This window comes from Schistocerca americana, chromosome 8 (assembly GCF_021461395.2).
Source record: "Schistocerca americana isolate TAMUIC-IGC-003095 chromosome 8, iqSchAmer2.1, whole genome shotgun sequence".
Taxonomy (NCBI): Eukaryota; Metazoa; Arthropoda; class Insecta; order Orthoptera; family Acrididae; genus Schistocerca; species Schistocerca americana.
In genome coordinates this window covers 417,778,925-417,792,881 of record NC_060126.1, presented here as the reverse complement: position 1 = coordinate 417,792,881, position 13,957 = coordinate 417,778,925, and the positions used below count along the sequence as shown (strand labels likewise).

General features: G+C 38.8%; 1 protein-coding gene across 3 annotated transcripts in view; it reads left to right on the top strand.

Moving 5' to 3' along the window:
* Positions 1-13,522, top strand: part of LOC124544725 (lysine-specific histone demethylase 1A) — an 86,890-nt gene extending 73,368 nt beyond the window's left edge. For all 3 annotated transcript variants that reach the window (XM_047123374.1, XM_047123373.1, XM_047123371.1), the window contains exons 10-11: positions 3,778-4,032; positions 12,706-13,522. In XM_047123374.1, coding sequence (XP_046979330.1) covers positions 3,778-4,032; positions 12,706-13,101 — 651 coding nt within the window. In that variant the 3' untranslated portion in view covers positions 13,102-13,522. The remainder of the gene's footprint in view (positions 1-3,777; positions 4,033-12,705) is intronic.
* Positions 13,523-13,957: the final 435 nt, after the last annotated feature.

The window sequence follows — 13,957 nt, the reverse complement described above, 5'->3', positions numbered from 1 at the left end:
ATCATAAGCGGTTAACCTTGTGTAATAAGCCACCCCACATTGTGGTTGTGGAGACTTACAGACAGTGGCTCATATCTTGGAATGCCCTCTCTCTTTGGGCCTCCATGCTAAGTATTGACTTCCAGACTCATTGCCTCTAATATTGAAGGACGATTTTTGCATGGTTGACATGTTTCTCAGTTTTCTCCATGAAAATGGTTTTTATTCTCAGTTATGTGGTTTCAATGTATTGCTGGAGAGAGGGGGGGGGGAGGGGGGGGGCAGGGTGATTGAGGATTGGGTGTCTCCTGGTCTGGGGTTCACTGACCATACAGCCTTGACTAAGCTACTGTTTCATCCCTCTTTTATGTTGCTTTAATTGCTTTTAGATTTAGTTTGCCTCCTTTCTTCCACACCCAGTTTTCTGTTTTAGATGTCGCACTCTGTTGAGAAGTGGGCACTCTTGATTGTAACGGATCAGGGGTGTGACAGCTGTGGTGTGGGATGTTTCCCATAACATGCAGAGCTCCAGGGGTGCCCACCTGCTTACTTCCTTGTTTCCTTCATCTCGCTTTTATTATTGAATATACCACAGATGTTCATTACGTATTTAGCATTCTGCTTTTTTATGTCATGAATCTCCCTACTAGATCAGAAAATATTCTTGGAGGACATCTCTGCTTACGTATGCACCACTCTTGGATCAAGGGACCGATGACTTCTTTGTTTGGTCTCTGACCCCCACCCCCCGCCAGTCAACCCACTCACCAATGCAGTTATCAGTTTCAATTTGACACCTTTTCGTGTCGCCCTTTAATACGTATTTGTTTCAATTTTGTGGTCTTTGTAGTTTTCTCCGACCACCCTTTATCTGGGAACACATAATTTGTTTTGGAAGACAGGATTCAGGTGTATGAACGATGGCCCATCCAACAGAGTTGATGCTTGATGATGATGGCTTCAGTGCTAGTAGAGTTTCCTTCTTCCATAACACTTATGTTAGTGTGTCCATTTCACCCTTAGGATCCTTCTCAGAAAGTGCTGGTGATACTTTTCCAGACATTTTCTGTGCCTTATGTAAGTAGTCTAGATTTCTCACCCAAACGTCATTTCATTTCATTTCATTTCACCCAAACGTAAAAGATGGTATATACATATAGCTTGATGGCAATGCTCATATATGCTTCTTCAGATACATTTAGGATTGCTTGCAGATCTCCTTAAGAGTTGGCAAGAATGACATTATCATCCGCATATTGAAATTTAATGGTGATTGTAGTGGATATTTTAGTCTTGGCTTGTAGTCAGCTGAGATTGAACAAACCACTATCAGTCCTTTATTCTATTTCTATGTCCTTTGGCAGTTTCCCATTGACAAGATGAAGTATAGTTTCAACAAATATTGAGAACAGAGTGGGAGCTATCACACAACCTTGCCTCATACTCACTGTGATTTGAAAATTCTGTCCACGGGTGTTGTTGACAAGAACCATGTCACTCATGTTGTTATGCAGCAGTCTAACAGTGTTAATGTACTTCACAGGACAGCCTGCTTTGGTTAATGTTGTCTGCAAGGCATCTCTTTTTATTGAGTTGCAAGATCTATGAATTACATCTGCAGAGAATGTTGCTCTTTGCACTTCCCCTGCATTTGTCTAGCACAGGAAATCATATCTGTAGTACTGTGATTAGGTTGAAATCCACAGTCTTTCAGACACACAGTCTTCAATGAGAGGTATCAGGCAGTTGGATAGAATTTGATCACGTATTTTTCCAGCAGCAGACAGGAGGGATAGTCCACAGTAGTTAACACTGCCAGTTCTATACACTTTTTTGAAGATAGTAACTATCAGTGCTCCATGTTTTGACAATGAGAATTAATGTTCGTCCAGTGAGGATTCGTCCACCTTCCCTGAAATATTCATCAGGGATTCCATCTGATCCAGTGGCTTTGTTATTTTTAAGTTGCTTAATAGCTTTCTCAACTTCTTGTAGAGAAGGAACTTAAGGGTATGTGGGTTTTTATGGAATTGTGGAAGATGTTTCTTTGATCTGCGGATCTTTGTTCAAGAGTTTGCGGGAATGGTAGTTCCACCATTGTTAATGGAATTACTGTCCAGGAGAGTAGAGCCGTCCCTAGATTTAAATAGTTTGAGACATGGGCCATCTATGGTTTTTGCCATGCTGAAGAAAGCTTGAGTGGTGTTAGTGTCTGCTAGGTGTTGCATTTCTTGAGATATCATCATCAACCATTTGTTTTTCAGAGCACGAGTTTTCCTCTGCGCTTCCGCCTTTGCTTCTCCATATTCTCTTTCTTGATAATTGACTTAGGATTGCTCTGCCAAACCTGGTGCGCCTTTCTCTTTTTGTTTAGTAGTGCCTGACTTTCATGGTCATTTTCGTCAACATAGAACACAGTACACAACACAGAAAATCAGCAAACACTATACAGAATGTAGCAAGAATTATGAGACTCAGAATACCTAGTGCAGATGAACAGAACATCCTTAGTTTCAACAACTGAAAAATGAAATTGCAGAAAACAAATGGACACTAATTTTTCAGTCAAGGAATCATTCTTTTGTAATAGACACTATCTTAGTTTACATGTATATTCAAACTGATTCCCGCATTATTTGATCTGATCAATTTTCTGCTTAGCGAACTATTTTAGAAATGTAGTATAAGGTGTGTTGAATACCAAGAGTGGAAAACAACCATTAGACAGTGTAACCATGTTACTAGAACTGTGATTTATTATACCTATAAAATGATTTTTCCCATTCGACAACCTGTGTTCAATCATAGACTTTGATTCAGTTTGAATTGCGATACCTTAAAATAAAAGAAAATCTGATATAAATCATTTCTTTTTCAAGTCCTATGGATTGATTTTTTATGGGCAACATGTTCTTGCCCTCTCAGCAATGTATTAGAAGAGTAAATCAGATGTCCCGCATTTCATTTGTATTGACTCCAGTCAGATTTTGAGAAATGTGTATCCCATGTAGGTACGTGGATCTAAGAGATCTCGTCAAATAAAGAAATAAAATAATGGAGGAAATACACCTTGGAACTTTCTGACAGGTTAAAATGCTTGTTAAACAAGAACTCAAAACTCAAATCTTGCCTGCATGACAGTTTTAATGTGCCAGGAAGTTTCAAAACAGCGCACACTCCACTGAAGAGTGAAATATTGATTCTGAAAATACATCTTGCTTTTTGTCAAGGAGCTATGTAACAAGAAGAAGAAGACATGCACTTGCCAAATTGATATTATTGTGTCTCTTTCGATGTGTCGGATAGGTCATTTGCATAAAGTCATAGTTATGAGGTTATTGCTTGTAGCTTCATTGTGTCTCAAGTTTCACCTGTGCTTGACAAATATCAGCAAAAACTAACAGAATAATGGAACATACTGATGGAAGATAATGTTATGATGAAAGGAGGGCAATGAGTAGTGGTCAGGTACCACAATGCAGTGGTTGTTACTCAGATCTTGAACTTCGATTCTTTACTGGAAAGTGTGCAAGTTGTCCCGCCCACCCCCTACAACACAGATGTGGAGTAGTTTTCACTTGATTCAAGAAAAGCTTAGATGCACTGCACACATTTGAAGTATCACAGTTTATTTAATTGTTGCAGTGTTGAAAATAGTTGTGTGAAATGAGATTTATTACACAAATTATGAATAAAATCTTATTACTTCATATCTTTGTGTTTTTATTGCTCATATTGTGTTATTGTTTTGCATTTTTTTAATAATTTTATTATTTGTTTATTGCCACATTTTTGCAGGTGGTGCTGTGCTTTGATCGAATTTTTTGGGACCCAAGTACCCATCTGTTTGGACATGTGGGAAGTACAACAGCATCACGAGGTGAACTGTTTCTCTTTTGGAACTTATACCGAGCACCTGTACTGCTTGCCTTAGTAGCTGGGGAAGCAGCTGCTATAATGGAAAATGTTAGCGATGACGTCATTGTGGGACGCTGTATAGCAGTTCTGAAGGGTATCTTTGGAAACAATTCGGTTCCACAACCAAAGGAAACAGTAAGTCATTCTTTTAAATATTGATTTGCTAGCCACCCTTGTGTGACTATTGTCATGGAGTTTTCTAGACTAAGAATAGACATTATCTTTCAGGCATAGAAACGTGCGCACTACTTTGATTTGTGTCGCATAACTCCTTCTGAGTGATGCAGTTTTTTTTCTGTTAGTGTATATTTATTGACAGTTCAATCGCCCATAATTTGGCAATCAAGTTAATAATAGTGAAAGTCTGCCCGGCAGGTGTGTGGTTGTTTCAAGTATATGTCTATCCCAGAAAAGGAAGGGAAGGGGCAGACCATTCCTACAATCACAAAAGGACTGGTGATGAGGGAAGGTGAATATTATAGTATGTTTACTGTGTGTGAAAGGCAGCCAACTTTTAAACTGCTCTGCACATCCACTTCTGCTAACTGCTAGCACACAGTGAGATGTAGTCTTCATCTGGATTCCCTGTCATGAATATCACTGAATGTTGGTGACACCTCTCCTCCAGCGTGTGACACTTCGGAAAAACAATATGGATGGCAACCAAACCCAACACTGATGGCATATATTTCAGATCAGTAAGTGTGCCTGCCTGGAGGTAGAAGAGGCTTTGTTGATAGCTCCAAGCAGCTGCTGGATATCATGAATGACAGTCTTTAGGACACTACAGTGGTTTTCATTTATTAATGCTGGGTTAATACCTTTCTTGAGGCCACTGCTAACTCATTTTCCTATGTCCATCTTCCCCTAGAATCTCTTGTGCCAGCCCTATTGCATCCCATAGAAGACAAGTGGAATTTAAAAAAATGCGTGGCCAGGACCATATACAGGAGAAGTCTTCTTAAGTAAATAGAATGGATGGAGAAATTGATGTTTGTGACAGAAGTTTAAGACACAAAACCGCATGTTACAGGTATTGAGTAAAATGTCTGTGATACAGTTTTTTCTGACTAGCAAACTTCAGCACCTCATTGCTGATACGCTGAAACAGGTCATTGATTTCAATAGCCATTGCAGTGTATAGATATGCTGCAGTTATTCTCCCCTACTCTTCATAAGTAGAGTACAATTTATGATCACTCACGCTGGTGGTAATGAAGAGTCTGGTGCAACAAAGAGGTGGTTCCTGAGACTAGCGACGGCAGAGTTCCTGAAGTCAACAGCTAGCCAGAAACGAAGTCCAGATCATAGCAAAGTCCTGGTAAGCATACACAAACAGCCCAGGGAGCAATTCAAATAAAAAACAAGCAAGATCAAACACTACTGAGCAAACAAACATAACTAAGGCTTCAGCAAACTAGCAAGACGGGTGGCAAATGTCAGGGTGCGGTATTTACAGAAACACTTGAGTCAGTGGACACTTGTGACTGCAACAGTGTCTTACACGAGAGCAAGCTGTGGCTGGAGTAAGTAGGCTGAGTATCTCTGATCTGTTCTCCATATCAATACTCAATGCGAAAAAGAATGATGGAGGCCAAGTTTGAGGGCAAGAGGGTGACCAAGAGCAAGATGGATTAACTCTCTCAAGATCAGTATAAGAAGAGGGAATCAGGAATGGAATAATAGTTATAGAAGAAGGATGGGAGAAAGACAGGGCAAAGTGGAGAAGTACCATAAATGCTGGATAAAGGGAAATGAAGACAACAATGATCTGATAAATAAGATAGGTCCCCTCTTATATTTACTGTTTTTTAGCTCATGAAACTAAAATTTTTGTTAAGAGCTGCCACTTAATTTGCAAAAGAGGAAAACTCAACAACAAGTACATATGCCGTCATATTGCTCAAAAGATATTGGTACAACACAGCTTCTATATTCCTGGAATTAATGTTTTTATGCTATTTACAACCTTTTTTTATTGGTCCTGTCAAATTTCCTATGTTCACAATGTTAATTTGCACCCAATTTTCCGTTAACATACTAAAAATTTCCCGTGATTTATGCTTTATGAAACATTGTTCGTCAAAAACAAATTGACATAATAAACATTAAATGATGTAGGTGTAGTGTTGGGTAATGTTTACAAATGTTATGCAGGTAAGTTTCTTGACACAAGGTGAACTGATAAAAATCTGAGGAATTCGTGCTTTATTTCTCTCAGCTGCCAACCTCTACTTGGCATGGTGGCTCATGGGGGTAACTTATGTTCATTCAAATAATGACCAGTCACAACAGCTTTCAACCCCTACAGCACATGTACAACTTTGTGATTGTTGTGGTCATGACACATCAGTTCAAAAGCGTATTTTGCATGTTTTATTCTTTGGCTGCTTCTCGTGGTAGTTGACACCTTTGCATTGCTCAAATGTTTCTGGTTTAAACAATGAAACACTGTACCAGTTAAGTATTTTTTCATGCTTTTGCAAAACGTGTTTCAAGAATTTATTCTCGTTGTCAAGTGCAAATATATATGTAAGTATTTTTTGTGATATTTCATATACAAACAATGTGAGTGATGGTCTCTCTCTCTCTCTCTCTCTCTCTCTCTCTCTCTCTCTCTCTCTGTGTGTGTGTGTGTGTGTGTGTGTGTGTGTGTGTGTGTGTGTGTGTGTGTAATGGAGGGGGCACAGTACCTTATAGCCTCAAAAAGATGACTAGATTGTTAGAGACACAAAACAGCACATGAGCAAAAATCACTCAAAATACTGACGTAAATATTTGTGCTTGACATTGAGGATAAATTCTTGAAAATCATCGTGCTAAGCATGAAATAATATGTAACTGATGTGGTGTCTCATTATTTAAATAATGAATAACTAAATTGCAGGCTTTCCAAAAACAACGATTACACTGAATGAAGTTAAGTCAAACATTTCTCCTTCCTAGACAGTTACCAGTTCCAGTTATGCCAGTGGGTAAACATAAAACAAAATTCAGATATCCTTTACCAAATAATAAATCGGTCTCTAACAAGTACTTTGACACCTATTATGTGCACACATAATAAATAAACTATGGACATGCAAGGGGGGATCCTATATGTAACTTTTATCACTTAAAAATTTATTTCTCACATTTTACATTTTTCCACATTTTACATCATTTCTTTGAAGACCCTTGAAACGTGCAAAAGTGTGGTTTTACTGTATGTACATTTTAACTGAAATAAAACCCATTCAGATAGTGGGTGAGACAGCATGCATCTCTAGGCCTAAACTCCTTAGATTATTTTCTGAAGGCCTTCAAAAATTTGTGTGTCCAGTGGCGTAACACCACCCCCCAAATGCCGATGAGATTGTTTTGGTGCTGGACAGTGATTCAGATTCCATTGTCGATGTTTCTAATGCATATGCCAATGTGGGTTGAAATATGTCGTGTGTAGCACTTCTTTACACATCATTGGCACCTTCCTTCCCCGGACTAAGTGCCTCACACACTGATAAAATGCATTGCTCTTTTGCTGCCTTTTGCTAATTTCTACCTTCATCCTTGCATTCTCCTTAACTATTAATTTGTACGTTCTCTTCTCCATCTTCAGTAGTTACTGTTGTTGTTGTTGTTGTTGTTGTTGTGCATCCTTTACTGTTAGTGTCCTGCAACTCAATATTGTCGCAAATAGCAATAACTTTATCTCCCTTCCTCTAGAAGATTCTCCTGTCTCTTTGACGAATTCATCCATACCATTATAAATGATAATGGTGACCCAACACTTCCTTATCACAGCCATATAACTGACTAAATCAGTCACTTTTCCTAACTTGGATCTGGACACAGCAAGAAGACTGGACTCCAGATGGTCACACGGTACTACTATCGTGTTTAGCTTATGGCTCTGATGCATCGTACTGCATCTGCAACAGCAATTGGAGCATCAGTTGCTTGAACAACTTCAGTTATTTATTTCCAAACTTCCTTTCGCTCCAGGATTTGCATACCTTTTCTCTGGGAACACTGTCATATATCTTTACTAAATCAAGAAATGTCATCAGCAAATCTTTCCCACACTCCAGGTGCCTTTCCATCAACTGTCTCATATTAAAGATTGAGTCCAGTGTTGATCCACCATGTCGAAAGCCATACTTTTCCTCTTACAACCGACCTTCTACTTTTTCCTTCAATCTTCTTTCCACAAACCTTTCCATTATTTTTGCTACTTGTTATATGAATGTGATCCCTTGATAGTTATCACATACTTTTTTCTACCTCCATTCTTGTCTGCTGGAATTACTATTATGTTTCCCTCTTCTTCAGGCACACAATTCTGTGTCCATGTGAACACAAGCAATGTATATAACCATTATAGCCCAGTAGGTCCAGCCAGCTTTATCATTTCCACACTTTCAGCTATCCTAGTATCTTTAGTGTTTTCATTCTTTTACCTGTTAGTTTGACTTCTAACATATCCATAACCAGATCCCCCTTGTTTGGTTGTTATTCTCTTTTCATCACTATTTTTCATTTTCAGTAGTTTGGCGAAGTACTCTTTCAATCTTCCTCTTATCTCCTCTGGTTGAGTTGTTAGCTGTCTGCTTTTGATAGCTTTGTGTTAGTACTTTCATTCCTCTTACATTTTACGAGGGTAATCCCAAAAGTAAGGTCTCCTATTTTTTATAAGTACATAGACCTGTTTATTTCTACAATGGTTTACTTCAGTTGACAGCGTGAACATTGAGCTGTTTTTCGACATAGTCACCATTTCTGTCGATGTATTTTTGTAGACGCTGTGGCAGTTTTTGTATGCCCATGTCATACCAGCTCGCTGCCATGCTGTTCAGAAAGTTATGATGAACCTCTTCTTTCACCTCGTCATCGGATCTGAATCGCTGGGACCACAATTAATGCTGATGGGTACTGTGAGACTCTGAAAAAACTCAAACGGGCAATTCAGAACTGGGGAAGAAGAATGTTGACCAAGGACGTACACATTCTCCGTGACAACGCTCGCCAACTCATAGCTCGGCAAACCGTTGCTCTCCTGCAACAGTTTCAGTGGAACATAATCACCCACCCACCCACCCTATAGTCCTGACTTGGCGCCCAGTTCCCTAGGTTAAAAGAACATTTGGCAGAAAAGTGATTGAGGATTGAGGGAGCTAATGTTCTTTTCTTTATTTTTTGTTTCTTCTGTGCAGATATTTACTGTCCAGGACTGCTGCACATTAATGTGCATGTAGCATTTACTTTAATCAGCCTTGGATCCTACTACAAGTTCATGTCAGTTATTTCTCTAGGGAAAGCTGTCCAAGTTCTCTATAGAGAAGTCCAAAATCTGTTTGGTTTTGTGCCAGCAGCCATTCGACAGACTGCATTTGTTGGCTTTGTTCTTAAAAGTTAATCCCTGCACAATATTTCTGCGATGAGGACGAATGAGTTATTCTCAAGCACCCAGTCAATTAACCATGTGCTCGTTCTGTGTGCTATGATGCTTGATGTATTGTGCTGTGTTTTTTAATGTCTGTTTTGTTGGCATCATAAACCTCTTGTATGAATAAGGGGAATAAATTCAGGGTATGATTTTGGTTAGAAAATTTAAAAAAGGAAATGGGTAGATTAAAGTTACATAAGTTAGATATAGTGGGAATTAGTGAAATCCAGTGGCAGGAGGAACAAGACTTCTGGTCAGGTGAATACAGGGGTATAAATACAAAATCAAATAGGGGTAATGCAGGACTACGTTTAATAATGAATAAAAAAAATAGGAGCGTGGGTAAGCTACTACGAACAGCATAGTAAATGCATTATTACAGCAGAGATAGACACAAAGCCCACACCTACCACAGTAGTACAAGTATATATGCCAACTAGCTCTGCAGATGACGACGTGATTGAAGAAATGTATGATGAGATAAAAGAAATTATTCAGATAGTGAAGGGAGACGGAAATTTAATAGTCATTGGGGACTGGAATTTGATAGTAAGAAAAGGAAGAGAAGGAAAGGTAGTAGGTGAGTGTGGAATTGGAGTAAGGAATGAAAAGGAAGCCGCCTGGTAGAATTTTGCATAGAGCATAACTTAATCGTAGTTAACACTTGGTTTAAGAATCGTGAAATAAGGTTGTATATGTGGAAGAGGCCTGGAGACACTGTAAGGTTTCAAATAGATTATATAATGGTAAGACGGAGATTTAGGAGCCAGGTTTTAAATTGTAAGACATTTCCAGGGGCAGATTTGAGGAGATGGGACCTGGATAAACTGAAAGACCCAGAGGTTGTATAGAGCTTCAGGGAGAGCATAAGGGAACAACTGACAAAAATAGGGGAAAGAAATACAGTAGAAGAAGAATGGGTAGCTTTGAGAGATGAAATAGTGAAGGTAGCGGAGGATCAAGTAGGTAAAAAGACGAGGGCTAGTAGAAATCCTTGGGTAACAGAAGAGTTATTGGATTTAATAAATTAAAGAAGAAAATATAAAAATGCAGTAAATGAAGCAGGCAAAAAGGAATACAAATGTCTTAAAAAGGAGATCGACAGGAAGTGCAAAATGGCTAAGCAGGGATGGCTAGAGGACAAATGTAAGGATGTAGAGGTATATATCACTAGACGTAAGATAAATACTGCCTACAGGAAAATTAAAGAGACCTTTGAAGAAAAGAGGGCACTTGTATGAATATCAAGAGCTCAGATGGAAAACCACTTCAAAGCAAAGAAGAGAAGGCAGAAAGGTGGAAGGAGTATATAGAGGGTCTATACAAGGGCAACGTTCTTGAGGGCAATACTGTGGGGATGAAAGAGGACATAGATGAAGATAAAATGGGTGATATGATACTGCATGAAGGGTTTGACAGAGCACTGAAAGATCTAAGGCGAAACAAGGCCCCGGGAGTAGACAACATTCCATTAGAACTACTCATAGCCTTGGGAGAGCCAGCCATGACAAAACTGTACCATCTGGTGAGCAAGATGTATGAGACCAGCAAAATACCTTCAGACTTCAGGAATAATATCATAATTTCAATCCCAAACAAATCAGGTGTTGACAGGTGTGAAAATTACCAAACTATTAGTTTAATAAGTCACGGCTGCAAAATACTAACATGAATTCTTTACAGGCAAGTGGAAAAACTGAGCAAGCAGTAAAGGAAACAAAAGAAAAATTCCGAGTAGGTATTAAAGTCCATGGAGAAGAAATAAAAACCTTGAGGTTCGCTGATGACATTGTAATTCTGTCAGAGACAGCAAAGGACTTGGAAGAGCAGTTGAACGGAATGGACAGTGTCTTGAAAGGAGGATATAAGATGAACATCAACAAAAGCAAAATGAGGATAATTGAATGTAGTCGAATTAAGTTGGGTGATGCTGAGGGAATTAGATTAGGAAATGAGACACTTAAAGTAGTAAATAAGCTTTGCTATTTGGGGAGCAAAATAACTGATGATGGTCGAAGTATAGAGGATATAAAATGTAGACTGGCAATGGCAAGGAAAGGGTTTCTGAAGAAGAGAAATTTGTTAACATTGAGTATAGATTTAAGTGTCAGGAACTCGTTTCTGAGAGTATTTGTATGGATTGTAGCTATGTATGCAAGTGAAACATGGACGATAAATAGTTTAGACAAGAAGAGAATAGAAGCTTTCGAAATGTGGTGCTACAAAAGAATGCTGAAGATTAAATAGGTAGATCACATAACTAATGAATAGAATTGGGGAGAAGAGAAATTTGTGTCACAACTTGACTAGAAGAAGGTATTGGTTGATAGGACATGTTCTGAGGCATCAAGGGATCACCAATTTAGTATTGGAGGGTAAAAATCGTAGAGGGAGACCAAGAGATGAATACACTAAGCAGATTCAGAAGGATGTAGGTTGCAGTAGGTATTGGGAGATGAAGAAGCTTGCACAGAATAGAGTAGCGTGGAGAGCTGCATCAAACCAGTCTCTGGACTGAAGACCACAATAACAACAACATATGATGGACTGGAACTCGAAGCTAGGACTTTTGGCTTTTGTGGGCAAGTGCTCTACTGAATTAGCTATCCAAACAATTCACAACTTGCCATCACAGCTTTGCTTCCATCAGTAGCTCATCTCTTGCCTTCCAAACACACAAGCACATGCACAACTACATTATATTGGCATTGCAGCACTGTTTGTGTGATGAGAGTGTGTGTTATTGTGATTAGTTATGATTTATTGGAATTAGCAGCAAGGCTGCATGTGTTGAATATATCTTTATTTCCTTGAACTCGTATCTCTATTTGTGCCCATCATCAGCTGCAGAACCAAAACTTTCGGGTACCATTACAGACCAATAACAATGCACGTTTCATGACATTCCATCTCTGTATGAAGGAGAGATATAACTGCCACTATAAAAATGTGTTGTAGAAGTCTGTGGTTCAAATAGTGCACATGTTTGGGTGTGTCAGATGAAAAACTTTTTGAGGAATAGATAAAAGGAAACACATGTGGCATTGGCACATAGGTGAGTCATTCTCAAGTGGGAAGTTTGGCAGCATAGTCACTGCCTGTAATGTGTGGGTAACATACAAAATAAATATGAAATTTACGCAACCTTTGCCATTAATAATATCAGAGTGAATGTTTTCAAAATATGTAATATATCTCTTGTTCGTTATGACTCTCTTGTATTATAAAGTAATGTCTGTATATTAATAATGATGATGAAGCTGTTTTAAAATAGTAGTAAAGCCACTCTCTCCTCACAGATAAGGCATGAGAACACCATTGCTTTGCTCTTTGACGAAGTATGTAAGTATGTTCAGCACTCTATTTCTGATTCACTGTGACAGGTTGTGACAAGATGGCGAGCAGACCCGTGGTCCCGAGGTTCCTATTCATTCGTTGCCGTGGGATCATCTGGAGCAGATTACGATATTTTGGCTGCCCCTGTTACTCCAGGCCAACCACAGCCTCCTCCAGTTACTCCTGCTTCACAGAGCGGTAGCAGTGGCTCCAATGGTAATTCTGCAAATCCTTCAGCCACTCCACCACCTGCCCAACAGCAGCAACCACCTCCTCGTTTGTTTTTTGCTGGAGAGCATACAATTCGCAATTATCCTGCAACTGTTCATGGAGCATTTCTAAGTGGATTGCGGGAAGGCGGGAGAATAGCTGACTACTTCACCGGATGTCCATACGCACCTCCAGCTGGTAGCACTACCAATTCACAATCAGCTGCAGCTTGATTATTTTCATGCCCTTAGCCTGGCTTTTCTGCTAGTAGTGTTGTAATTTAAAACAGATTTTTGGAAATTGAATACCTAACACATTACTTTCCCTTTGGCCCATCATGAGTGAAACATGAAACAATCACCAATACAAATTGTCATCTACCGTACAGATCAGCTTTGTTCATATTTTTATCTACTGTGCAGACATGGAGTACATAAGTACATTGAAAGAAAATGAGAAGTAAAGTTGGAACTAATGCATGTAGTTTTAGATGTAAAGGACAAAGAATGATTTTGATGGAGATGAGCTATATTCTGTTCCAGGATGATGTATGTAGGTGAATATGAGACTTTTTTTAATGGACCTGTGTGGTGTTGTGTTAGTTATCTTTGTATGTTACTCTTAGTGCACAAGATAAAAAAAGTTAAGAGGTGACATCATGTAGTTTTCTTATTGGCAAAGAAATGTAAATATTTGTGTGTGTGTGTGTGTGTGTGTGTGCATGTGTGTGTGTGTAAAATTGTTTTCTTTCTTTTAACTTCTTTTTCAATTTTCCCAAAGATGATTATTCAGTATAACTTGTCTTTGGTTAAGGAGTGACTGAATTTAGTGAATTTGTGTTCTGCACTTCATGCTGTATAAAATTGTATTAATTGTTATTTTTGCATATTTTGTCAATTAAGAAACTTTACTATCTAAGAAATACAGCTGGCTTAAACAAAATCTCCACTTTATTTTGCACTCGATAAAATAATGTGACTGGATGGTCTGTTAATGGGACCTATATTATAATACAGAGACTGGATTTAGTTATGGAGTGCCGAAGTTGTTGTTTGTGTGTACTATCCTGTTGGATCCAACTGTGCTGAG